The sequence below is a fragment of the Dromaius novaehollandiae genome, chromosome 32 (assembly GCF_036370855.1).
Source record: "Dromaius novaehollandiae isolate bDroNov1 chromosome 32, bDroNov1.hap1, whole genome shotgun sequence".
In the NCBI taxonomy this organism is placed as follows: domain Eukaryota; kingdom Metazoa; phylum Chordata; class Aves; order Casuariiformes; family Dromaiidae; genus Dromaius; species Dromaius novaehollandiae.
Genome location: NC_088131.1, coordinates 72501 through 97882, shown reverse-complemented (window position 1 = coordinate 97882; position 25382 = coordinate 72501). Strand labels below are relative to the sequence as shown.

Here is a 25382-nt window from a genome sequence, read left to right as displayed (position 1 = left end):
CAGTGCTCCCCAATCCCTTCCCAGTGCCCCCAGCACCTCTCCAGTCTTCTCCCAGTGCCCCCCAATCCCTTCCCAGTGCCCCCAGCACCTCCCCAGTTCTCTCCCAGTGCCCCCCAATCCCTTCCCAGTGCCTTCCAACACCTTCCCCAGTGCACCCAGTGCCCCCCAATCCCTTCCCAGTACCCCCCCAGTACCTCCCCCAGACCTTCATCGGCACGCCGTGCCGCGTGGGACCCCCCCGGGACCCCCCCAGGGCCCCCCCAGACCCCCCCCAGCGCCGTGTCCCCCCCCCGCAGTGGACTTTGGGGTCAGCGCCCAGCTGGACCGCACGGTGGGCCGCCGCAACACCTTCATCGGCACGCCGTACTGGATGGCGCCCGAGGTCATCGCCTGCGACGAGAACCCCGAGGCCACCTACGACTACCGGGTGCGTGTGGCCCCCCCACCCGGACGCCTGGGCCCCCCGGGGTGGGGTGGGGGCGACCCCAGGACGCCTGGGCCCCCCAAAGAGGCAGGGGGCACCCGGACGCCTGGGTTCCTGAAGGGGGGGCGACCCCAGGACGCCTGGGCCCCCCAAAGAGGCAGGGGGCACCCGGACGCCTGGGTCCCGCCGGGGATGGGGGGGTGCCTGGACGCCTGGGCCCTTGAGGGGGGGTTCACCCAGACCCCCAGGGCCCCCAAGGGGGGTGCCCCCCGGACGCCTGGGTCCCGCCAGGGATGGGGGGCCACCCGGACGCCTGGGCCCCCCCCAAAGAGGGGCCACCCGGACACCTGGGTCCCTGGAGGGGGGGGCACCCGGACGCCTGGGCCCTCTGAAGAGGGGGCACCCGGATGCCTGGGTCCTGCTGGGGATGGGGGGGCTCCCGGATGCCTGGGCCCCTGGACGGGGGGGCATCTGGACGCCTGGGTCCCACCGGGGATGGGGGGGGGGGCTCCCGGACGCCTGGGCCCCCCCGCGCCGGGGTTCACGGCGGCTCCTCTCCCCGCAGAGCGACATCTGGTCCCTGGGCATCACCGCCATCGAGATGGCCGAGGGGGCGCCGCGTGAGTGGGGGGGGCCGGGCCCGGACGCCTGGGCCCCTGGGGGAGGGGGAGGGGGGCTCCCGGACGCCAGGGCCCCTGGGGGGGTGGTGGGATGGGGCTCCCGGACGCCGGGGCCCTTGGGGGGTTGGCAGGAGGCAGGATGGGGCTCCTGGATGCCGGGGTCCCCGGGGGGGGATGGCAGGGGCAGGACGAGGCTCCCGGACGCCGGGGCCCCCGCCCACGCCCCCCCGCCCCCCCGCAGCGCTCTGCGACATGCACCCCATGCGCGCCCTGTTCCTCATCCCCCGCAACCCCCCGCCCCGCCTCAAGTCCAAGAAGTGGTAGGTGGGGGGGGGAATTGGGGGGCACGGGGGGGCCCCTGGGTGCTCTGGGGGGTGAACGGGGGCAAATGGGGGGTCCTGGGGGGCCCCTGCGTGCAATGGCGGGACATGGGGGGCCCCTGGGTGCTCTGGGGGGAAATGGGGGGTCCTGGGGGGCCCCTGGGTGCTGGGGGGGGAGGATAGGGGGTGCTGGGGGGCCCCTGGGTGCAATGGGAGGATGAATGGGGGGAAATGGGGGGCCCTGGGTGCTTTGGAGTGGAAATAGGGGACCTGGGGGGGGGCCCTGGGTGCTCTGGGGGGTGAATAGGGGGACATGGGGGGGTCTCTGGGTGCTGGGGGGGGGAAATGGGGGGTCCTGGAGGGCCCCTGGGTGCTCCGGGGGGGAAATGGGGGGTCCTGGGTGGTCTCTGGGTGCTCTGGGGGGACCTGGGGGGCCCCTGGGTGCTCTGGGGGGCTGAATGGGGGCAAATGGGGGGCCCTTGGGTGCTGAGGGGGAAAAATGGGGGGACCTGGGGGGCTCCTGGGTGCTCTGGGGGGGGGGAAATGGGGGGTCCTGGGGGCCCATGAGTGCAATGGGGGGTCCTGGGGGGCCCCTGGGTGCTTTGGGGGGGGAAATGGGGGGAAAAGGGGGGTCCCTGGGTGCTGGGGGGGGAATGGGGGGTCCTGGGCGGTCTCTGGGTGCAGTGGGGGGACTGTGGGAGACCTGGGGGGGGTCTGGGGGGCCCCTGGGTGCAGCGGGGAGACCCAGGGGGGCCCGTGGGGCGCTGGAGGGTCCCGGGGGGGCCCATGGGGCACGGGGGGGGGGGGCTCCCGGCTCTGACGCCCCCCCCCAGGTCGAAGAAGTTTGTGGAGTTCGTGGAGAGCTGCCTGGTGAAGGCGTACCCGAGCCGGCCGGGCACCGAGCAGCTGCTGCAGGCGCCCTTCATCCGCGAGCAGCCCGCCGAGCGGCAGGCCCGGCTGCAGCTGCGCGACCACATCGACCGCTCCCGCAAGCGCCGCGGCGAGAAAGGTGCGTACGACACGCCTGCGACACGCCTCGCACACGCGTGTCACCCGCGGGGCGCACGCGGGGCGGCGTGGGGGCGCGGGGTCCCGCCGAGCGGCAGGCCCGGCTGCAGCTGCGCGACCACATTGACCGCTCCCGCAAGCGCCGCGGCGAGAAAGGTGCGTACGACACGCGTGGGACACGCCTCGCACACGCGTGTCACCCGTGGGGAGCGCGTGGTGCAGCGTGGGGGCGCGGGGTCCCGCCGAGCGGCAGGCCCGGCTGCAGCTGCGCGACCACATCGACCGCTCCCGCAAGCGCCGCGGCGAGAAAGGTGGGTCCCACACGCGTGGGACACGCCTCGCACACGCGTGTCACCCGCGGGGCGCACGCGGGGCGGCGTGGGGGCGCGGGGTCCCGCCGAGCGGCAGGCCCGGCTGCAGCTGCGCGACCACATCGACCGCTCCCGCAAGCGCCGCGGCGAGAAAGGTGCGTACGACACGCCTGCGACACGCCTGGCACACGCGTGTCACCCGTGGGGAGCGCGTGGTGCAGCGTGGGGGCGCGGGGTCCCGCCGAGCGGCAGGCCCGGCTGCAGCTGCGCGACCACATCGACCGCTCCCGCAAGCGCCGCGGCGAGAAAGGTGCGTACGACACGCCTGCGACACGCCTCGCACACGCGTGTCACCCGTGGGGAGCGCGTGGTGCAGCGTGGGGGCACTTGTAGCAGCCAGGCTGCATCCAGGTGCATGAGCAGGGCGCGACACGCCAGGCACACGTGTGTGACATGCTTGGTGCACATGCGTGACACCTGCAACGCACATGACATACGAGGCACATGTGTGTGCCATGTTGGGCACACGTGTGACGTGCCAGGTGCACACATGTGACATGCCAGGCACATGCGTGGTACAGGGAGCACACGCGTGTGTGACATGCCAGGTGCGCACGCGTGACCCCTGCAGCACGTGACACCCCGGGCACACGCGTGTGACACGCCAGGCCCACGCGTGTGGCCCGGGGGGGTCCCTGGCCGCCCTGACCCCCCGTCCCCCCCCCCCAGACGAGACGGAGTACGAGTACAGCGGCAGCGAGGAGGAGGAGGACGGCCGCGGGGAGGAGGGGGAGCCCAGGTGGGCGGGGCCTGCTCGGGGGCGGGGCCTGCCCAGGGGCGGGGCTAGCTGGGGGTGGGTGGGGCCTGAGGGGGGTGGGTGGAGCCAAGAGTGGGTGGGGTCTGGCCTTGGGAGGGAGGCGGGGCCTAGAGCTTGTGGGGGGTGGAGCCTGGGCCTTGGGGGTGGGGCTTGATGGGGTGGGTGGAGCCAAGGGGGGGAGGCAGGGCCTGAGAGGTGGTGTGGGCGGAGCAAGGGGCTTGGGGGCGGGGCCAAGGGCTTGGAGGTGGAGCCTGTGAGATGAAAGTGGGTGGGGCTAAGACATGAGTTGGTGTGTGGGTGGGGCCAGGGGATGTGGGCGTGTCCTGCTGAAGCCCCGCCCCCTCGCAGCTCGCTGCTGGTGGTGCTGGGGGAGTCGACGCTGCCGGGTTTGGGGGCAGGGCCCGGGCTTGGGGGCGGGGCCCGGGTTTAGGGGCGGGGTCAGGGTTGTGGGCGGGGCCCGCTGACGCCCCGCCCCCTCGCAGCTTGCTGCTGGCGGTGCCGGGGGAGTCAACACTGCCGGGTTAGGGGGCGTGGCCCGGGCTTGGGGGCGGGGCCCGGGTTTAGGGGCGGGGTCAGGATTGTGGGCGGGGCCAGGGGGTGTGGGCGTGTCCCGCTGAAGCCCCGCCCCCTCGCAGCTCGCTGCTGGCTGTGCCGGGGGAGTCGACGCTGCGGGGTTAGGGGGCGGGGTCAGGATTGTGGGCGGGGCCAGGGGGTGTGGGCGGGGCCCGCTGACGCCCCGCCCCCTCGCAGCTCGCTGCTGGCGGTGCCGGGGGAGTCGACGCTGCGGGGTTAGGGGGCGGGGTCAGGATTGTGGGCGGGGCCAGGGGGTGTGGGCGGGGCCCGCTGACGCCCCGCCCCCTCGCAGCTCGCTGCTGGCGGTGCCGGGGGAGTCGACGCTGCGGCGGGAGTTCCTGCGGCTGCAGCAGGAGAACAAGGCCCGCCCCCCCGAGGCGGCCCCGCCCCCGGCCCCGCCCCCCGGCCCCGCCCAGCTGCAGCACCTGCTGCTCCAGCGGCAGCTCCGCCTCCAGCAGCAGCGCGACGAGCGGCGACGCCTCGAGGAGGTGACGCCCCCCTCCCCCCCGGGGGGGGACCCGGACGCCTGGGCCCCTCGGGGGGGGGTGGGGGAGACCCGGACGCCTGGGCCCCCGGGGGGGGGATGGGGGGGACCCGGACGCCTGGGTCCCTTGGGGGGGGGATGGGGGCGACCCGGACGCCTGGGCCCCTTGGGGGGGGATGGTGGGGACCCGGACGCCTGGGCCCCTCGGGGGGGGGATGGGGGGCGACCCAGACGCCTGGGCCCCTCGGGGGGGGGATGGGGGGGACTCGGACGCCTGGGCCCCTCGGGGGGGGGATGGGGGGCGACCCAGACGCCTGGGCCCCTCGGGGGGGGGATGGGGGGGACCCGGAGGCCTGGGCCCCTTGGGGGGGGATGGCGGGGACCCGGACGCCTGGGCCCCTCGGGGGGGGGTGGGGGAGACCCGGACGCCTGGGCCCCCGGGGGGGGGATGGGGGGGACCCGGACGCCTGGGTTCCTCGGGGGGGGATGGGGGGGACCCGGACGCCTGGGCCCCTTGGGGGGGGGATGGGGGCGACCCGGACGCCTGGGCCCCTCGGGGGGGGGATGGGGGCGACCCGGATGCCAGGGGCCCCCAGCGGGGGTGGGGGGTATCTGGACGCCTGGGCCCCCCCCGGGGGGACACCCGGACGCCGGGGCCCCTCAGTGGGGGGGGGTGGGGGGGTGGAGGTGGGCCCAGACGTCGGGGCTCCCCGGGAGGGAGTGGGGGGGGAGCCGGACGCCTGGGCCCCTTTGTGGGGGGGACACCTGGACGCCTGGGTCCCCCTGGTGTGGGGGGATGGGGGGCACCCGGACACCTGGGCCCCTTAGTGGGGGGGGCACCTGGACGCCTGGGCCCCCCTGGTGTGGGGGGATGGGGGACACCCGGACACCTGGGCCCCTTAGTGGGGGGGGGCACCTGGACGCCTGGGCCCCCCCGGCATGGGGGATGGGGGGGCATCTGGACACCTGGGTCCCCCCGGGGTGGGGGCGCCCGGACACCTGGGCCCCTTGGGGCAGGGGGGGACGTAGGGGGGGGTGCCAGGACGCCTGGGCCCCCCCCGACGGCCTGTCCCCCCCCCCCCCCCCGCAGCAGCAGCGGCGGGAGCGGGAGCAGCGGCGGCGCGAGGACCTGCAGGCGCTGCGGCGCGAGGAGGAGCGGCGGCAGGCCGAGCGCGAGCAGGTGGGCCCGGACGCCGGGGCCCCCCCCATGCCCGGCCCGGACGCCGGGGCCCCCGCTGACCCCCCCGCCGTCCCCCCCCCCCCGCAGGAGTTCATCCGGCACAAGCTGGAGGAGGAGCAGCGGCAGCTCGAGATCCTCCAGCAGCAGCTGCTGCAGGAACAGGCCCTGCTGCTGGTGCGTGGCCCCGCCCCCCCGCGTGGCCCCGCCCCCTGCACGTGGCCCCGCCCACTGCCCTCGGCCACGCCCCACGCGGGAGAGGGGAGGGGCTACGGGGAGGTACTGGGTGCCTGGGTCCCTCCCGGACGCCTGGGTCCCTCCCGGACGCCTGGGTCCCTCTCCCGGACGCCTGGGTCCCTCCCGGACGCCTGGGCCCCTCTCCTGGATGCTTGGGCCCCTCCCGGATGCCTGGGCCCCTCTCTGGATGCCTGGGTCCCTCCCGAACGCCTGGGCCCCTCCCCAGATGCCTGGGTCCCTCCTGGCCACCCGGGCCCCCCCGGACTCCTGGGTCCCTTTCCCGGATGCCTGGGCTCCTCCTGGACACCTGGGTCCCCCCGGACGCCTGGGTCCCTCCCGGGCACCTGGGTCCCTCTCCCGGACACCTGGGCCCCTTCTGGGTTCTCCTGGGAGCACGTGGAGGTCCCAGACTGTGGGGGGAGCGGGGGTCCCGGGACACCTGGGCCCCCCGGACACCTGGGCCCCTCTCCCGGCCGCCTGGGCCCCTCCCCGGACGCCTGGGCTCCTCTCTGGATGCCTGGGTCCCTCCTGGATACCTGGGTCCCTCCCGGACGCCTGGGCCCCCCCGGATGCCTGGGTCCCTCCCCGGATGCCTGGGTCCTTCCTGGACACCTGGGCCCCCCCGGACACCTGGGCCCCTCCTGGACACCTGGGTCCCCCCGGACACCTGGGCCCCTCTCCCGGACGCCTGGGCCCACTCTGGGTTCGCCTGGGAGCACGTGGGGGTCCCAGACTGTGGGGGGAGCGGGGGTCCCGGGATGCCTGGGCCCCCCGGACACCTGGGCCCCTCTCCTGGCCGCCTGGGCCCCCCCAGACGCCTGGGTCCCCCCGGACGCCTGGGTCCCTCCCCGGATGCCTGGGTCCTTCCTGGACACCTGGGTCCCCCCGGACACCTGGGCCCCCCTGGACACCTGGGCCCCTCTCCCGGATGCCTGGGCCCCCCCGGACGCCTGGGCCCACTCTGGGTTCTCCTGGGAGCACGTGGGGGTCCCCGACCGTGGGGGGAGCGGGGGTCCCCGGACACCTGGGCCCCCCCGGCCGCCTGGGCCCGCAGGAGTACAAGCGGAAGCAGCTGGAGGAGCAGCGGCAGTCGGAGCGGCTCCAGCGGCAGCTCCAGCAGGAACACGCCTACCTCAAGTCCCTGCAGCAGCAGCAGCTGCAGCCGCCCGCCGACGCCGGACGCCTGGGCCCCCGGGGCCGGGGCGCCGCCCCCGCCCCCGCCGAGGCCCCCGCCTGGGCCCGCGAGGTCAGCCGGACGCCTGGGCCCCCCTCCCGGACGCCTGGGTCCCTTCCCTGACTACCTGGGTCCCCCCCGGGACACCTGGGTCCCCCGTAGGTGGTGGTTATGCGGCCCCCGGACGCCTGGGCCCCTGTCCTGGACACCTGGGTCCCCCATGTGTGGTGGTTATGGGGCGCCCGGACGCCTGGGCCCCCTGCCCGAACACCTGGGTCCCCCCCGGGACACCTGGGTCCCCTGTGGGCAGTGGTTATGGGGCGCCCGGACGCCTGGGCCCCTGTCTTGGACACCTGGGTCCCCCATGAGTGGTGGTTATGGGGCCCCCGGATGCCTGGGTCCCCTCCCCGGACACTTGGGTCCCCTCCCGGACGCCTGGGCCCCTCTCCTGAACACCTGGGTCCCCCATGGGTGGGGGCAATGGGCGCCCGGACACCTGGGCCCCTTCTCCGGATGCCTGGGTCCCCCGTGGGTGGTGGTTATGGGGCCCCGGGACACCTGGGCCCCCTTCCCGGATGCCTGGGTCCCCCCCGGGACGCCTGGGTCCCCCGTGGGTGGTGGTTATGGGGGCCCCGGATGCCTGGGCCCCTGTCCTGGACACCTGGGTCCCCCATGGGTGGTGGTTATGGGGCGCCCGGACGCCTGGGCCCCTGTCTTGGACACCTGGGTCCCCCATGGGTGGTGGTTATGGGGCCCCCGGATGCCTGGGTCCCCTCCCCGGACACCTGGGTCCCCTCCCGGACGCCTGGGCCCCTCTCCTGAACACCTGGGTCCCCCATGGGTGGGGGCAATGGGCGCCCGGACGCCTGGGCCCCTCTCCCGGATACCTGGGTCCTCTCCCTGGACACCTGGGTCCCCTGTGGGCAGCGGTTATGGGGCCCCCGGACGCCTGGGTCCCCCTCCCGGATGCCTGGGCCCGCTCCCCGGACACCTGGGTCCCCCATGGGTGGGCATGCCAGGCTCCCGGACACCTGGGCCCCCCTCCCGGACGCCTGGGCCCCCTCCCGGACACCTGGGTCCCCCGTGGGCGGGCGTGCCGGGCTCCCGGACGCCTGGGCCCCCTCCCGGACGCCTGGGCCCCCTCCCGGACACCTGGGCCCCCTCCTGGATGCCTGGTTCCCCCGTGGGCGGTCGTGCCGGGCTCCCGGACGCCTGGGCCCCCTCCCGGACACCTGGGTCCCCTGTGGGCGGGTGTGCCGGGCTCCCGGACGCCTGGGCCCCCCTCCCGGACGCCTGGGCCCCCTCCCGGACACCTGGGTCCCCCGTGGGCGGGCGTGCCAGGCTCCCGGACGCCTGGGCCCCCTCCCGGACACCTGGGTCCCCCATGGGTGGGTGTGCCAGGCTCCCGGGACGCCTGGGCCCCCCTCCCGGACGCCTGGGCCCCTTCCCCGCAGGCAGACGAGCGCCCGCGGCTGCCGCGGCCGAGCTCCCCGGCGGCTCCGGCCAAGTCGCCGCCGTCGTCGTCGTCGTCGTCGTCGTCGTCCCCCGCGGTGGCGGGGGGGGCACCGGAGCCGCCCCCCCCCGCGGCGCAGACGCCCCCCATGCAGCGGCCCGTGGAGCCCCAGGAGGGGCCGCACAAGGTGGGTGGAGCCTCACCAAAGGGGCGGGGCCTCACCAAGGGGGTGTGGCATCACCAAGGGGGCGTGGCCTCACCAAAGTGGGCGGGGCTTACACTGGCTCCGCCCCCCCCAGAGCCACGTGGCGCACCGGGTGCCGCTGAAGGCGGCGGCGATGGCGGCGGCGGTGCCGCGTTCGCAGTCGCTGCAGGAGCAGCCGGGCCGGGCCCTGGCCGCCGCCGCCGCCGCCGTCGTCCCCCCCCCCGGCGCCCCCCGCCCCGTCCTGCGGCAGAACTCGGACCCCACCTCCGAGACCCCCCCCGAGGGGCCCTGGCTGCGGCGGCCGCCCGAGGCCCCCCCCAAGGTGAGCGAGCGCCCGCCGGGACGCCGGGGCCCCTCGCCCGGACGCCGGGGCCCCCCCGGCCGCCATTGGCCTTGGCTGCCGCTCGCCCCGGTCCCCGCAGGTGCCGCAGCGCACGGCCTCCATCGCCGCCGCCCTCGACGCCGCCGCCCGCCCCGCCCACGCCGTCCGCGCCAGGTAAAGCCCCCCCACCCCCCCGTCCCGGACGCCGGGGCCCCTCTCCCGGACGCCGGGGCCCCCGCGCGGGCTCACGTTCCCCCCCCCCCCGTGTCCCCCCCCCCCCACCAGCAACCCCGACCTGCGGCGCAGCGACCCGACGTGGGAGCCGGGCGCCGACGGTCGTCCCCAGGCCGGGTCCCTGGAGCGCAACCGGCTCGGAGGTGGGACGGGGGGGGCGTGGGGGGGACACCGGGGGGACATGGGGACACGGGGGGGACACCAGGGGGACATGGGGACACGGGGGGACACGGGGACACGGCAGCGATGGGGGCCCGGACGGGGCCACGGGGACGTGGGAGGGGAAATAGGGGGACATGGGACATGGGGGGGGACATGGGGGGGGCCGTGGGGACACACAGACGTGGGACACGGAGGGACGTGGGGACGCGGGGACGTGGGGACACGTTGGGGGGACATGGGGGGGCCGTGAGGACACACGGACATGGGACACGGAGGGACACGGATGGACGTGGGACACTGGGAGGGGCCCAGGAGCCGTGGGGGGACAGTGGGGACACAGGGGAGGATGTGGGGACACACTGGAGGCAGATGGGGACACATTGGGGGGGACATGGGGACACAGGGGGACATGGGCGCACATGAGGGACATGGGGACACTTTGGGGGGGATGTGGGGACATGGGGGGACATGAGGACATGGGACACAGGGACACATTGGGGGGTGGGGACACATAGGGGGACGTGGGGACACTTTGGGGGGGACATGGGGACACAGGGAGGGACATGGGGACACATTTGGGGGGACGTGGGGACATGGGGAGGACATGGGGACACGGGGGGGGACGTGGGGACATGGGTAGGACATAGGGACACATTTGGGGGGACGTGGGGACACGGGGGGGACATAGGGACACGGGGGGGACATGGGGACATGGGGGGGGACACCAGGAGCTGGTGGCTCTGCCCTCACCCCCCCCCGCCCAGGCGCGGCCCGGCGCGACGCCTCCCCCCTGCTGCCCCCCGCCGGCCCCCCCCGGGGTGACGACCGCCGCCGCCCCCCGGTGAGTGGGGCCCAGGCGTCCGGGGGGGAGGGGGAGGGGGCCAACGGGCACCACCAGCAAGGGGCCCAGGCGTCCGGGCGCCCCGTTTCCCCCCCACAACGTGACCGCGGGGACCCAGGTGTCCGGGTGCCCCGGCTGGCGGGGGGGGCCCAGGCGTCCGGCACCCTGGTGAGGGAGGGCCCAGGCGTCCGGGTGCCCCAGCTCGGGGGGGGCCCAGGCGTCCGGCACCCTGGTGAGGGAGGGCCCAGGCGTCCGGGTGCCCCAGCTCGGGGGGACCCAGGCGTCCGAGCGCCCTGGCAGCAGGGCCCAGGCATCCGGGCGCCCCAGCTGGGGGAGGGCCCAGGCGTCCGGGTGCCCCGGCAGCAGGGCCCAGGCGTCCGGGCACCCCAACTAGGGGAGGGCCCAGGCGTCCGGGCGCCCCAGCTGGGGAAGGGCCCAGGCGTCCGGGCACCCCAACTAGGGGAGGGCCCAGGCGTCCGGGCGCCCCAACTAGGGGAGGGCCCAGGCGTCCGGGTGCCCCGGTGGCAGGTCCCAGGCATCCGGGCGCCCCAGCTGGGGGAGGGCCCAGGCGTCCGGGTGCCCCGGCAGCAGGGCCCAGGCGTCCGGGCACCCCAACTAGGGGAGGGCCCAGGCGTCCGGGCGCCCCAGCTGGGGAAGGGCCCAGGCGTCCGGGCACCCCAACTAGGGGAGGGCCCAGGCGTCCGGGCGCCCCAACTAGGGGAGGGCCCAGGCGTCCGGGCGCCCCAGCTGGGGAAGGGCCCAGGCGTCCGGGCGCCCCGGTGGCGGGGCCCAGGTGTCCGGGCGCCCCAACTAGGGGAGGGCCCAGGCGTCCGGGCGCCCCGGTGGCGGGGCCCAGGCGTCCGGGCGCCCCAACTAGGGGAGGGCCCAGGCGTCCGGGCGCCCCAGCTGGGGAAGGGCCCAGGCGTCCGGGCGCCCCGGTGGCGGGGCCCAGGCGTCCGGGCGCCCCAACTAGGGGAGGGCCCAGGCGTCCGGGCGCCCCGGTGGCGGGGCCCAGGCGTCCGGGCGCCCCAACTAGGGGAGGGCCCAGGCGTCCGGGCGCCCCGGTGGCGGGGCCCAGGCGTCCGGGGTGCTGACGGCGGCCGCCCAGGCGCTGCTGCTGGTGCGGGAGCGCCCCGAGGAAGCGCCGCGGCCGCTCACCAAGGCCATGGACTACTCGTCGTCCAGCGAGGACGGGGACGGGGACGGGGACGGGGACGGGGACAGCAGCGAGGACGAGGGCGACGCCGGGCCCGGCGGCCCCGCCGAGGGCGGCAGGTGGGGCGGGGACCCGTCGCCGGGCGCGGGGACACGGATTTGGGGCGCGGGGACACGGATTTGGGGGTGGGGACACAGATTGGGGCACAAGGACACAGATTTGGGGGCAGGGACACAAATTTTGGGCGCGGGGACACGGATTGGGGTGCGGGGACACGGATTTGGTGCACAGGGACACGGATTTGGGGGTGGGGACACAAATTGGGTCATGGGGACAGATTTGGGGGTGGGGACACAGACGTGGGGACAAGGGTAAGGATGGGGACACGAATTTGGGGATGGGGGACACGAATTTGGGGGTGGGGACACAAATTGGGGCACGGGGACACAGATTTGGGGGTGGGGACACAGACGTGGGGACAAGGGTAAGGATGGGGACACGAATTTGGGGATGGGGACACAAATTTGGGCACAGGGACACGGGAGCACGTCAGGGATGGGGACACAAATTGGGTCATGGCGACACGGTTGGGGACACGTCGTTGGGGACGAGGACAAGGGAATAGGGAAGGGGAACAGGGTTGGGGACATGGGGATGGGGACACGGGGATGGAGATGGGGACAGGGTTGGGGACATGGGGACAGGGATGGGGTTGGGGACACCGGGACAAGGGACCAGGCCTGGGGACAGGGATGAAGACACCTCCTTGGGGTTGGGGCTTGGGGACAGGGACACAGATGGGGACAGGTAGTTGGGGACAGGGATACGGGGACGGGCAGGGGGACAGGGACTTGGGTTTGGGATCGGGGACAGGGACGTGTCATTGGGGACAGGGACAGGCATGAAGATGGAGACAGGGAGGTGGCTTTGGGGACAGGGTCAGGGATGGGGATACAGAGGTGGCCTTGGGGACAGGGTCAGGGATGGGGACAGGGAGGTGACTTTGGGGACCAGGGATGGGGACAGGGAGGTGGCTTTGGGGACAGCGTCAGGGATGGGGACAGGGAGGTGGCTTTGGGGACCAGGGATGGGGATGGGGTTTGGGGAAGGGACCAGGAATGGGGACATGGGATTGGGGACAAGGACATAGTCAGGGGATCAGAGATGGGGACAGGGAGGTGGCATTTGGGACAGGAGGTGGACAGGGAGGCAGCTTTGGGGGACAGGGATGGGGACAGGGAGGCGCCTTTGGGGACAGGGTCAGGAATGGGGACGCAGGTGGCTTCAGGGACAGGGATGGGGATGGGGAGGCGGCATTGGGGACAGGGATGGGGACAGCGAGGTGGCTTTGGGGACAGGGATGGGGATGGGGAGGTGGCTTTGGGGACAGGGACAGGGAGGGGGAGGTGGCTTTGGGGACAGGGATGGGGATGGGGAGGTGGCTTTGGGGACACGGACAGGGATGGGGACAGGGATGGGGACAGGGAGGTGGCTTCGGGGACAGGGACAGGGTCCGGGAGAGGATCCGGGGGCCGGCGCGGGGCCCTGACCCCCCCCGTGTCCCCGCAGGGCGCGTGACGGGGACACGGACAGCGTGGACACCATGGTGGTGCACGAGCTGGAGGAGGCGGCGGGCGGCGAGGGGGCCCCGCCGGCCCCGCGGGTAGGTGGGGGACACGGGGGGGGGACACGGGGGGGGACACGGGGACCCCCTGACACCGGTGCCCGTGTCCCCTGTCCCCAGGAGGAGGGGGGGCGGCTGCCCGCCGAGGCCAACGGCTACCCCAACCTGCCCGACGTGGTGCAGCCCAGCCACGAGCCCCCCCCGCCCGGCAAGGAGCCCCCCGACGTGAGCACGGGGGGGGGGCACGGGGGGGGACAGTGACGTGGGGGGGGACATTGGGGGGACACGGGGGGGATGGGGGGATATGGAGGGACACGGGGACCCCGGCAAGGAGCCCCCCGACGTGAGCACGGGGGGGGGGGACACGGGGGGGGACAGGGACGGGGGGACACGGGGGGGATATGGAGGGACACGGGACCCCGGCAAGGAGCCCCCCGACGTGAGTGGGGGGGGGACACGGGGGGGGACATGGGGACATGGGGGGGACACGGGGGGGACATGGGGGGGATGGGGGGATATGGAGGGACACGGGACCCCGGCAAGGAGCCCCCCGACGTGAGCACGGGGGGGGGGACACGGGGGGGGACGGGGGGGGGGGACACGGGGGGGGACAGGGACGGGGGGACACGGGGGGGACATGGGGGGGATGGGGGGATATGGAGGGACACGGGGACCCCGGCAAGGAGCCCCCCGACGTGAGCGGGGGGGGGGACGGGGACATGGGGGGGACGCAGGGACATGGGGACGCGGGGACACGGGGGGGACAGGAACACGAGGGGGACATGGGGGTGACATGGGGACCCCAGGAAGGAGCCCCCCAAACGTGAGTGGGGGGGGACAGGGGGACATGGGGACACGGGGGAGGGACGCAGGGACATGGGGGGGACACGGGGACCCCGCCCTAACGTGAACATGGGGGAGGACACAGGGGGGGACACGGGGGGGGACAGGGACACGGGGAGGACGTGGAGACATGGGGGGACACAGGGACACGGAGGGGACATGGGGGGGGACAAGGGGACCCCGACAAGGAGCCCCCCAACGTGAGTGGGGGGGGGGATGGGGACGTGGGGGGGGACGCAGGGACACGGGGAGGCACACGGGAATGCAGGGACATGGGGGGGACACAGAGGGGACACAGGGATGTGGGGACATGGAGGGGGACATGGGGACACGGAGGGGACATGGGGGGGACACAGAGGGGACACAGGGATGTGGGGACATGGAGGGGGACATGGGGACACGGAGGGGACATGGGGGGGACACAGAGGGGACACAGGGATGTGGGGACATGGAGGGGGACATGGGGACACGGAGGGGACATGGGGGGGACACAGAGGGGACACAGGGATGTGGGGACATGGGGGGGGACACGGGGACCCCAGCGTGGAGCCCCCCGACACGAGCAGGGGGACGCGGGGGGGGGGGGGGGGGACGGGGCGTGTGCACACGTGTGCGTGCGGTGGCGTGCGCCGCGGGGGGACGGTGCCGGTGCCGGTGCCGGTGACAGTGACACGGGCGCGGTGGCAGTTCCAGCGGCGGGGGCTGGTCAAGGCCCCCCCCACCGCCACCTTCTCCGTCTTCGTGGACCTGGGGCTCTACCAGGGCGCCGCCCCCCCCGAGCCCGGCCCCGGCCCCGGCCCCGGTCAGTGCACGCCTGCGGCGCGGGTCCCCGTGTGTCCCCACGGGTCCCCACGCGTGTGTCGCGGGTCCCCACGCGTGTGTCACGGGTCCCCACGGGTCCCCACTTGTCCCCACGCGTGTGGGATGGGTCCCCGCGGGTCCCCACGTGTCCCCACAGCCGTGTCCCCGTGCGTGGGACGGGTCCCCGCAGGTCCCCACATGTCCCCATGCGTGTGGGTCGTGTCCCTGCAGGTCCCCATGTGTCCCCACGGCCGTGTCCCCATGCGTGAGACGTGTCCCCGCGGGTCCCCACGGGTCCCCACGCCTGTGTCACGGGTCCCCGCGGCCATGTCCCCATGCGTGGGACGGGTCCCTGCGGGTCCCCATGTGTCCCCATGCATGTGTCACTGGTCCCCACGCGTGTGGGACGTGTCCCCGCGGGTCCCCACTTGTCCCCACGGCCGTGTCCCCGTGCGTGGGACGTGTCCCCCCGCGTGAGATGTGTCCCCATGGGTCCCCACGGGTCCCCACGCGTGTGGGATGTGTCCCTGCGGGTCCCCACGTGTCCCCACAGCCGTGTCCCCGTGCGTGGGACGGGTCCCCGCAGGTCCCCACTTGTCCCCACGCGTGTGGGACGTGTCCCCGCGGGTCCCCACATGTCCCCACAGCCGTGTCCCCGTGCGTGGGACGGGTCCCCACGGGTCCCCACTTGTCCCCACGCGTGTGGGACGTGTCCCTGCGGGTCCCCACATGTCCCCACAGCCGTGTCCCCGTGCGTGGGACGGGTCCCCACGGGTCCCCACGTGTCCCCATGCGTGTGGGACGTGTCCCTGCGGGTCCCCATGGCCGTGTCCCTGCACATGGGACGTGTCCCTGCGGGTCCCCACGCCTCCATGGCCGTGTCCCCACACGTGGGACGTGTTCCCGTGTGTCCCCGCGGCTGTGTCCCCACGTGACATGTCCCCGCGGCCGTGTCCCTGTGGCGTGCACCGTGGCCATGCGTGTCCCCATGGCGTGTCCCCATCGCATGTCCCCGTGGCGTGTCCCCGTGATGTGCACTGTGCCCGTAGCGTGTCCCTGTAGTGTGTCCCTGTGCCCTGTGCCCATGGCGTGTCCCCATGGCGTGACCCGTGCCCATAGCGTGTGCCCCATGGCCATAGCGTGTCCCCATGGTGTGACCCGTGCCCATAGCGTGTGCCCCGTGCCTATAGCGTGTCCCCATGGTGTGACACGTCCCCATAGCGTGTCCCCATGGCATGACCTGTGCCCATAGCGTGTCCCCATGGCCATAGCGTGTCCCCATGGCGTGACCCGTGCCCATAGCGTGTGCCCTGTGCCCATAACATGTGCCCCGTGCCCATAGCGTGTCCCCATGGCATGTCCCTAGAGCATGACCCGTGCCCATAGCATGTGCCCCATGGCCATAGCGTGTCCCCATGGCCATAGCGTGTCCCCATGGCATGACCCGTGCCCATAGCATGTGCCCCATGGCCATAGCGTGTCCCCATGGTGTGACACGTCCCCATAGCGTGTCCCCATGGCGTGACCTGTGCCCATAGCGTGTGTCCCATGACCATAGCGTGTCCCCATGGCGTGACCCGTGCCCATAGCGTGTGCCCTGTGCCCATAACATGTGCCCCGTGCCCATAGCGTGTCCCCATGGCATGTCCCTAGAGCATGACCCGTGCCCATAGCATGTGCCCCATGGCCATAGCGTGTCCCCATGGCGTGCCCTGTGCCCATAGCGTGTGCCCATGGCGTGACCCGTGCCCCTAGCATGTGCCCTGTGCCCATAGCGTGTCCCCATGGCGTGCCCTGTGCCCATAGCGTGTCCCCATGGCATGACCTGTGCCCATAGGATGTGCCCTGTGCCCATAGCGTGTCCCCACTGTGTGACCCGTGCCCATAGCGTGTCCCCATGGCGTGACACCCCCCCCAGCATTGCATGTAGCATCGCGGGCGACGGCACCCACACGTGTCCTTGGCGTGTGGCATCACCGGTGCCGGCGCCCACGCGTGTCCTTGGCGTGCGGCGGGGCCCACGCGTGTGCTTGGCGCGCGGCAGGGCGTGCGGCGGGGCTGCGCAAGGGCTCGGTGGTGAACGTGAACCCGGCCAAGCCGCGGCCGCCCAGCGACGCCCCCGAGATCCGCAAGTACAAGAAGCGCTTCAGCTCCGAGATCCTCTGCGCCGCCCTCTGGGGTGCGTGTCACGCGTGTGCCACGCGTGTGCCAGGCGTGTGCCACGCGTGTGCGTCCGCCTCGCCCGCCCCGGGCCTCCCCCGCCTCCCTGTCGCGTGTCCCCGCGCTCCCCTGCGCCCCCGACCCGCGCCCGCGTGTCCCCGTGCTTGCACACGCGCCGCGACACGTGCACACGCGTGTGCTTGCGCCCATGTTCATGTGCCCACATGCGTGTGCTCCTGTGCATGCGTGTCGCGTGTCCCCGCGCTCCCCTGCGCCCCCGACCCGCGCCCGCGTGTCCCTGTGCTTGCACACGTGCCGCGACACGTGCACATGCGTGTGCCTGCACTCTCCTGTCCACACATGCCTGCGCTTCAGGCGTGTCCCCATGCTCACGCGTGCAGTTGCGTGTCCCCGTGCTCCTGTGCACTCCGCGAGCCGTGTCCCTGCGTCCCCCACACGCACACGCGTGTCCTCACGCCCTTGCGGTCACGTGTCCCCAGATTTGCACATGTCCTGTGTCCCCCACACACGCGTGTCACGTGTCCCCGCGCTCCCGTGCACCCCGCCAGCCGTGTCCCTGCATCCCGCACACGCGTGTCCCCGCAGCCGTGCGGCCACACGTCCCACGTTTGCGTGCCCCGTGTCCCGCATACACGCGTGTGGCGTGTCCCTGCGCTCCTGTGCACCGCCTGACCCGTGCACACGCGTCCCCACGCTCGCACACGCCCCGCGACACGTGCACACGCGTGCGCCTGCGCCCTCGTGCCCGCACACGCGTGTCCCCGCGTGCTCCCGGTCGCGCTGGCGCTGCCACGAGCCACGTGCAGCCCCCCGGGCCGGCGTGCGGCAGGCGCGCGCGGGGCGCGTCACGCGTGTGCCGGGCGTGTGACACGCGTGTGCGGCGCAGGCGTGAACCTGCTGGTGGGCACCGAGACGGGGCTGCTGCTGCTGGACCGCTCGGGCCAGGGGAAGGTCTACGGCCTCATCGCCCGCCGCCGCTTCCAGCAGATGGACGTGCTCGAGGGCCTCAACCTGCTCACCACCATCTCCGGTGAGCCCCACGGCGCCCCACGGCGCCCCACATGCTGCCCCACGCCGCCCCACGCCCGCCCCACGGCGTCCCACGGGGCCCCATGGGGCCACACGCCCGCTGCCGCTCCCGGCACGCGGACGTGCTCGAGGGCCTCAACCTGCTCACCACCATCTCCGGTGAGCCCCACGGCGCCCCACGGCGCCCCACACGCTGCCCCACGCCGCCCCACGGCGTCCCACGGGGCCCCACGCCCGCCCCACACGCCGCCGCTCCCGGCTCGCGGACGTGCTCGAGGGCCTCAACCTGCTCACCACCATCTCCGGTGAGCCCCACGGCGCCCCACGGCGCCCCACACGCCGCCCCACGGCGCCCCACACTGCCCCACGGGGCCCCACGCCCGCCCCACACGCCGCCGCTCCCGGCTCGCGGACGTGCTCGAGGGCCTCAACCTGCTCACCACCATCTCCGGTGAGCCCCACGGCGCCCCACGGCGCCCCACATGCTGCCCCACGGCGCCCCACACCGCCCCACGCCCACCCCACACGCCACCGCTCCCGGCACGCGGACGTGCTCGAGGGCCTCAACCTGCTCACCACCATCTCCGGTGAGCCCCACGGCGCCCCACGGCGCCCCACGCGCTGCCCCACGCCGCCCCACGCCCGCCCCACGGCGTCCCACGGGGCCCCACGCCCGCTGCCGCTCCCGGCTCGCGGACGTGCTCGAGGGCCTCAACCTGCTCACCACCATCTCCGGTGAGCCCCACGGCGCCCCACGGCGCCCCACACACTGCCCCACGCCACCCCACGCCGCCCCACGGCGTCCCACGCCCGCCCCACACGCCGCCGCTCCCGGCTCGCGGACGTGCTCGAGGGCCTCAACCTGCTCACCACCATCTCCGGTGAGCCCCACGGCGCCCCACGGCACCCCACACACTGCCCCACGGCGCCCCACACCGCCCCACGCCCACCCCACACGCCACCGCTCCCGGCACGCGGACGTGCTCGAGGGCCTCAACCTGCTCACCACCATCTCCGGTGAGCCCCACGGCGCCCCACACCGCCCCACGCCACCCCACGCCGCCCCACACGGCACCGCTCCCGGCTCGCGGACGTGCTCGAGGGCCTCGAGCTGCTCACCACTGTCGCCGGTGAGCCCCACGGCGCCCCACACCGCCCCACGGCGCCCCACACGCTGCCCCACAGCGCCCTATGGCGCCCCGCACACCCCATGTGCCCGCCCCATGGCATCCTACACCGCCCCACACTGCCCCACGGCACCCCATGCACCTGTCCCGCAGCGCCCTACACCGCCCCACGGTGCCCCACACTGCCCCATGGTGCCCCACGGCGCCCCACACACCTGCCCCACGCACTCGACAGCACCCCATGGTGCCCCATGCACCCCACACACCTGCCCCACGGTGCCCTACACCACCCCACACTGCCCCACGGTGCCCCATGCACCCCACACATCCACCCCACGGCGCCCTACACTGCCCCACAGCTCCGCACACTGTCTTGCAGCACCCCACACTGCCCCACGCTGCCCTGCAGCGCCCCACAGGCGCCCCACAGGGCCCTATACAGCCCCACAGCTACCCCACAGGCCCCAGTGCAGCCCCACAGCTGCCCCATGTGGCCCTAAGCAGCCCCATAGACACCCCACGGAATCCTACACAGCCCCACAGCTGCCCCACGGGACCCTACGCAGCCCCACAACTACCCCACAGGGCCCTACACAGCCCCACAACTGCCTCACAAGCCCCTATACAGACCCACAGCTGCCCCACAGGACCTTAGCCCCAAAGCCACCCCACAGAACCCTACACCACCCCACAACTGCCCCACAGGCCCTTGTGCAGCCCCACGTCTGCCCCACGGGACCCTACACAGCCCCACGGCTGCCCCACAGAGCCCTACACAGCCCCACAGCTGCCCCACAGGGCCCTACACTGCCCCACAGGGCCCTACACAGCCCCACAGCTACCCCACAGGGCCCTACATGGCCCCACAGCTGCCCCACAAGCCCCTGCACAGCCCCACAGCCGCCCCACAGGGCCCTACGCAGCCCCACAGCCGCCCCACAGGGCCCTACACAGCCCCACAACTGCCCCACAGGCCCCTGCACAGCCCCAGGGTTGCCCCACAAGCCCCTGCACAGCCCCACGGCCGCCCCACAGGGCCCTACACCACCCCCCAGCCGCCCTCCGCAGCCCCCGGCCCCCCATCCCACCCCCCCCCCAGCGCCCACGGGCCCCCCTCTGCCCCCCAACCTGCCCCCCCCAGCACCCACGAGCCCCCCCCCGCCCCACGGCACCGCCCGCCCGGGCCCCACTGACGCCGTGGGGCGCAGGGAAGCGGAACAAGCTGCGGGTGTACTACCTGTCGTGGCTGCGCAACAAGATCCTGCGCAACGACCCCGAGGTGGAGAAGAAGCAGGGCTGGACCACGGTGGGCGACATGGAGGGCTGCGTGCACTACCGCGTGGGTAAGGGGCCGCCCCACGGCGCGGGGGGCCGGGGGGGCCGCGCCGTGGGGCCGACGCGCTGCCTTCCCCCCCCCCCCCCCCCCCAATCCCTCCGCAGTGAAGTACGAGCGGATCAAGTTCCTGGTCATCGCCCTGCGCAGCTCCGTGGAGGTCTACGCCTGGGCCCCCAAGCCCTACCACAAGTTCATGGCCTTCAAGGTGCGTGTGGGGCACGCCGTGGGGCTGGGGGGGCTGCAAAGTCCGCGCTGTGGGGCTGGGGGGCCCAGGCGTCCCCGCCATGGGGCCCCGGCGTCCTGCGCTGCGGCCGGGTGGTGCCTGTGGCGGGGAGGTGGGGGGCTGCCACGGTCCATTGGGGACCCCGCCGTGGGGCTGCCATGGGGCTGGGGGGCTGCTGGGGGGCTGGGGAGCTGCAAAGCCCGCGCCATGGGGCTGGGGGGCCCAGGCGTCCCCCACCGCAGTGGTGTGGTGTCTATGGAGGTTGGGGGCTGCCCCACGGCGTCGGTGACCCCAACACGGGGCCGTGGGGCTGCCGTGGGGCTGGGGGAGGCTGCAAAGTCCACGCCGTGGGGCTGGGGGACTCCGGTGTCCGCGCCGTGGGTCTGGGGGGGCCCCGGTGTCCCTGCTGCAGCGTCGCGGTGCCCAGGGCATGGTCAGGGGCTGCCCCACAGCATCAGTGACCCCAATGCAGGGCCGTGGGGCACGGTGTGGGGCTGGGCCGGTTCCGTGGGGCTGGGGGGGCCCCGGCGTCCCCGCCACTGCAGCACGGTGCCCACGGAGGTCGGGGGCTGCCCCACGGCATCGGTGACCCCAGCACAGGGCCATGGGGCTGCCATGGGTCCGGGCCACCCCCGTGGGGCACGCCGTGGGGCCGGGCTGGTCCTGGGGGGGCCGCCGTGGGGCTGGGGGGCCCCGGCGTCCCCACCACAGCGGCACGGTGCCCATGGAGGTCAGGGGCTGCCCCACGGCATCAGTGACCCCAGCGCGGTCCCGTGGGGCAGCCGTGGGTCGGGGCCGCTCCCGTGGGGCACGCCGTGGGTCACGCCCCCCCTCCGCCCCACAGTCCTTCGGGGAGCTGCCGCACCGGCCGCTGCTGGTGGAGCTGACGGTGGAGCAGGGGCAGCGGCTCAAGGTGATCTACGGCTCCGGCGCCGGCTTCCACGCCATCGACGTCGACTCGGGCAGCACCTACGACGTCTACGTCCCCGTGCACGTGAGCGGCGACACGCGTGTGCGGCCGGGGACACGCGTGGGGGGCCGGGGACACGCGTGGGGGACGCGGGGACACACGTATGGGACGAGGGACCATGCGTGTGGGATGGGGGGACACACGTGTGGGGCCAGGGACACGTGTACAGACCGTGGGGACACGCGTGTGGGACGTGGGGACACGTGTACAGACCCTGGGGACACGCGTATGGGCCGTGGGGACACGCTTGTGGGACGTGGGGACACGTGTGGGACATGGGGACATGCGTGTGGGACACGTGTGGGATTGAGGGACATGCGTATGGGATGCAGAGACACGTGTGTGGGACGTGGGGACACACATGTGGGCAGGGACACGTGTGACAGGGAACACGGGGACGCTCCGCCACCCACCATCTCCCCCAGAGCCAGGTGACACCGCACATGGGGGGGGACATAGGAGGATACATGGGGGACATGAAGCCACCTGGCTCGTCCCCAACGTCCCCCCAGCTCCAGAATGAGGTGACACCAGACATGGGGGGATGTGGGAAGACACACAGGGGACGTGGGGCCACCCGGCTCGTCCCCAAGGTCCCCACAGATCAAGTGAGGTGACACCAGACATGGGGGGACATAGGAGGACACACGGGGGACGTGGGGCCACGTGAAGCCACCTGGCTCGTCCCCAAGGTCCCCCCAGCTCCCGAGCGAGGTGACACCAGACATGGGGGGACATAGGAGGACACACAGGGGATGTGGGGCCACGTGAAGCCACCCGGCTCGTCCCCAAGGTCCCCCCAGCTCCCGAGCGAGGTGACCCCACGCGTGAGGGACACAGGGGACACACGGGTCACGCGCTGTCCCCGCAGATGCAGAGCCAGGTGACACCACACATGGGGGGACATAGGCGGACACATGGGGGACGTGGGGCCACGTGAAGCCACCTGGCTCGTCCCCAAGGTCCCCCCAGCTCCCGAGCGAGGTGACCCCACGCGTGAGGGACACAGGGGACACACGGGTCACGCGCTGTCCCTACAGATCCAGAGCCAGGTGACACCACACATGGGGGGACATAGGAGAACACATGGGGGACCTGGGGCCACGTGGGGCCACCTGGCTCGTCCCCAAGGTCCCCCCAGCTCCCGAGCGAGGTGACACCAGACATGGGGGGGAAAAATAGGAGGACACACGGGGGACCTGGGGCCACGTGAAGCCACCTGGCTCGTCCCCAGGGTCCCCCCAGCTCCCGAGCGAGGTGACCCCACGCGTGAGGGACACAGGGGACACACGGGTCACGCGCTGTCCCCGCAGATCCAGAGCCAGGTGACGCCGCACGCCATCATCTTCCTGCCGGAGACGGCGGGGCTGGAGATGCTGCTGTGCTACGAGGACGAGGGCGTCTACGTCAACACCTACGGGCGCATCACCAAGGACGTGGTGCTGCAGTGGGGCGAGACCCCCACCTCCGTGGGTGAGCGGCCGGGGGGGCCGGGGGGGGTGCCCGGACGCCTGGGCCCGCCCCGGTGACGTCCCCCCCCCCCCCCGGCCGTGTCCCCGCAGCCTACATCTGCTCCAACCAGATCATGGGCTGGGGCGAGAAGGCCATCGAGATCCGCTCCGTGGAGACCGGCCACCTCGACGGCGTCTTCATGCACAAGCGGGCGCAGCGCCTCAAGTTCCTCTGCGAGCGCAACGACAAGGTGGGGACAGCGGGGACACGGGGGGGACATTGGGGACACGGGGGGGACATGGGTGACTTGGGATGTGGAGATGGGGAGGACACGGCCTCAGCGTGGATGTGGGGGCACGCGATTGGGGACACGGGGGACATGGCGGGACACAGGACACAGGGGACACAGTGACCTGGGACGTGGAGATCTGGAGGACATGGCCTCAGCATGGATGTAGGTGCACGCGATGGGGGACACAGGGGACAAGGGACACAGGGGACACGGTGACCTAGGACATGCAGATGTGGAGGACACGGCCTCAGCGTGGACATGGGGGCACACGAGTGGGGACGTGGGGGGGCACAGGGGACACGGTGACCTAGGACATGCAGATGTGGAGGACACGGCCTCGGCGTGGACATGGGGGCACACGAGTGGGGACGTGGGGGGACACGGACGCAGGGACGTGGGGCAGGGCGTGGGGACGGCTCGGGGGTTTGGGGACAAGAGGGATGTGGGACGTGGATGTGGGGCACAGCAGGGATTGGGGGGGGGGACATGGGGCACGTGGGACATGGGGATGGGGGGACGGGGGGGGCAGTGGGGACAGGGCACAGCGGGGACCCCCATGTCACTGCTGACCCTGTGTCCCTGCTGTCCTATGTCCCCCCTCCATCTCATGTCCCTGCTGTTCTGTGTCCTCCATGTCCCCGTGTCCCCCATGTCCCCCATGATCTCCCCCCTTGTCCCACCGTGTCCCCCATGTCCCTCCATGTCCATGTCCCTCCATGTCCCTCCATGTCCCCCGTGTCCTTCCATCTCCCCCATGTCCCTCCATGTCCCTCCATGTCCCCGTCCCTCCATGTCCCTCCATGTCCCTCCATGTCCCTCCATGTCCCCCATGTCCCTCCATGTCCCCCATGTCCCCCATGTCCCTCCATGTCCCCCCATGTCCCCCCATGTCCCTCCATGTCCCCTGTCCCTCCATGTCCCTCCATGTCCCCCATGTCCCTCCATGTCCCCCCATGTCCCTCCATGTCCCTCCATGTCCCCCATGTCCCTCCATGTCCCCCGTCCCTCCATCTCCATGTCCCCCATGTCCCTCCATGTCCCCCCATGTCCCCCCATGTCCCTCCATGTCCCTCCATGTCCCTCCATGTCCCCCATGTCCCATGTCCCCCCATGTCCCTCCATGTCCCCCATGTCCCTCCATGTCCCCCCATGTCCCATGTCCCCCCATGTCCCTCCATGTCCCCCATGTCCCTCCATGTCCCCCCATGTCCCCATGTCCCCCCATGTCCCTCCATCTCCCCCATGTCCCCCATGTCCCTCCATGTCCCCCATGTCCCCCCATGTCCCCCCATGTCCCTCCATGTCCCCCATGTCCCTCCATCTCCCCCATGTCCCCCATGTCCCCATGTCCCCCATGTCCCTCCATGTCCCCCATGTCCCCCGTGTCCCCCATGTCCCTCCATGTCCCTCCATGTCCCTCCATGTCCCTCCATGTCCCCCATGTCCCTCCATGTCCCCCATGTCCCCCCATGTCCCCCCATGTCCCTCCATGTCCCCCATGTCCCTCCATCTCCCCCATGTCCCCCATGTCCCCCATGTCCCTCCATGTCCCCCATGTCCCCCGTGTCCCCCATGTCCCCCCATGTCCCCCCGTGTCCCTCTGTGTCCCTCCATGTCCCCCCGTGTCCCCCATGTCCCCCCTGTCCCCCCCGTCCCCCCCGTGCCCCCCCCAGGTGTTCTTCGCCTCGGTGCGCTCGGGCGGCAGCAGCCAGGTTTATTTCATGACGCTCAACCGCAACTGCGTCATGAACTGGTGACGCCCCGAGCCCCGCCCCCGCCGGAGCCACGCCCCCGCCGGGAGCCACGCCCCCATCGGGAGCCCCGCCCCCTGCCGGGAGACACGCCCCCTGCCGGGAGCCCCGCCCCCTGCCGGGAGAAACACCCCTCCCTGCTGGGAGCCCCGCCCCCCTCGGGAGCCCCGCCCCCTCCCGGGAGACACGCCCCCTCCCGGGAGACACGCCCCCTCCCGGGAGACACGCCCCCTGC

General features: G+C 73.5%; 1 protein-coding gene across 3 annotated transcripts in view; it reads left to right on the top strand.

Annotated features, from left to right (window-relative positions):
- Positions 1–25274, top strand: part of LOC135324593 (misshapen-like kinase 1) — a 29763-nt gene extending 4489 nt beyond the window's left edge. Inside the window, exons 3-28 of one of the 3 annotated variants that reach the window (XM_064501180.1) lie at positions 297–427; positions 990–1044; positions 1286–1364; positions 2198–2373; positions 3413–3482; positions 4366–4561; positions 5648–5737; positions 5825–5911; positions 7026–7217; positions 8600–8785; positions 8898–9125; positions 9226–9299; positions 9411–9502; positions 10286–10362; positions 11471–11637; positions 13088–13181; positions 13263–13367; positions 14673–14787; positions 16831–16965; positions 17854–17997; positions 20332–20466; positions 20564–20664; positions 21527–21676; positions 22966–23125; positions 23215–23354; positions 25070–25274. In XM_064501180.1, coding sequence (XP_064357250.1) covers positions 297–427; positions 990–1044; positions 1286–1364; positions 2198–2373; positions 3413–3482; positions 4366–4561; positions 5648–5737; positions 5825–5911; positions 7026–7217; positions 8600–8785; positions 8898–9125; positions 9226–9299; positions 9411–9502; positions 10286–10362; positions 11471–11637; positions 13088–13181; positions 13263–13367; positions 14673–14787; positions 16831–16965; positions 17854–17997; positions 20332–20466; positions 20564–20664; positions 21527–21676; positions 22966–23125; positions 23215–23354; positions 25070–25153 — 3263 coding nt within the window. In that variant the 3' untranslated portion in view covers positions 25154–25274. The remainder of the gene's footprint in view (positions 1–296; positions 428–989; positions 1045–1285; positions 1365–2197; positions 2374–3412; positions 3483–4365; positions 4562–5647; positions 5738–5824; positions 5912–7025; positions 7218–8599; positions 8786–8897; positions 9126–9225; positions 9300–9410; positions 9503–10285; positions 10363–11470; positions 11638–13087; positions 13182–13262; positions 13368–14672; positions 14788–16830; positions 16966–17853; positions 17998–20331; positions 20467–20563; positions 20665–21526; positions 21677–22965; positions 23126–23214; positions 23355–25069) is intronic. The other 2 variants (XM_064501179.1, XM_064501178.1) reach the window with 2 other exon arrangements.
- The last annotated feature ends 108 nt before the right edge of the window (positions 25275–25382 follow it).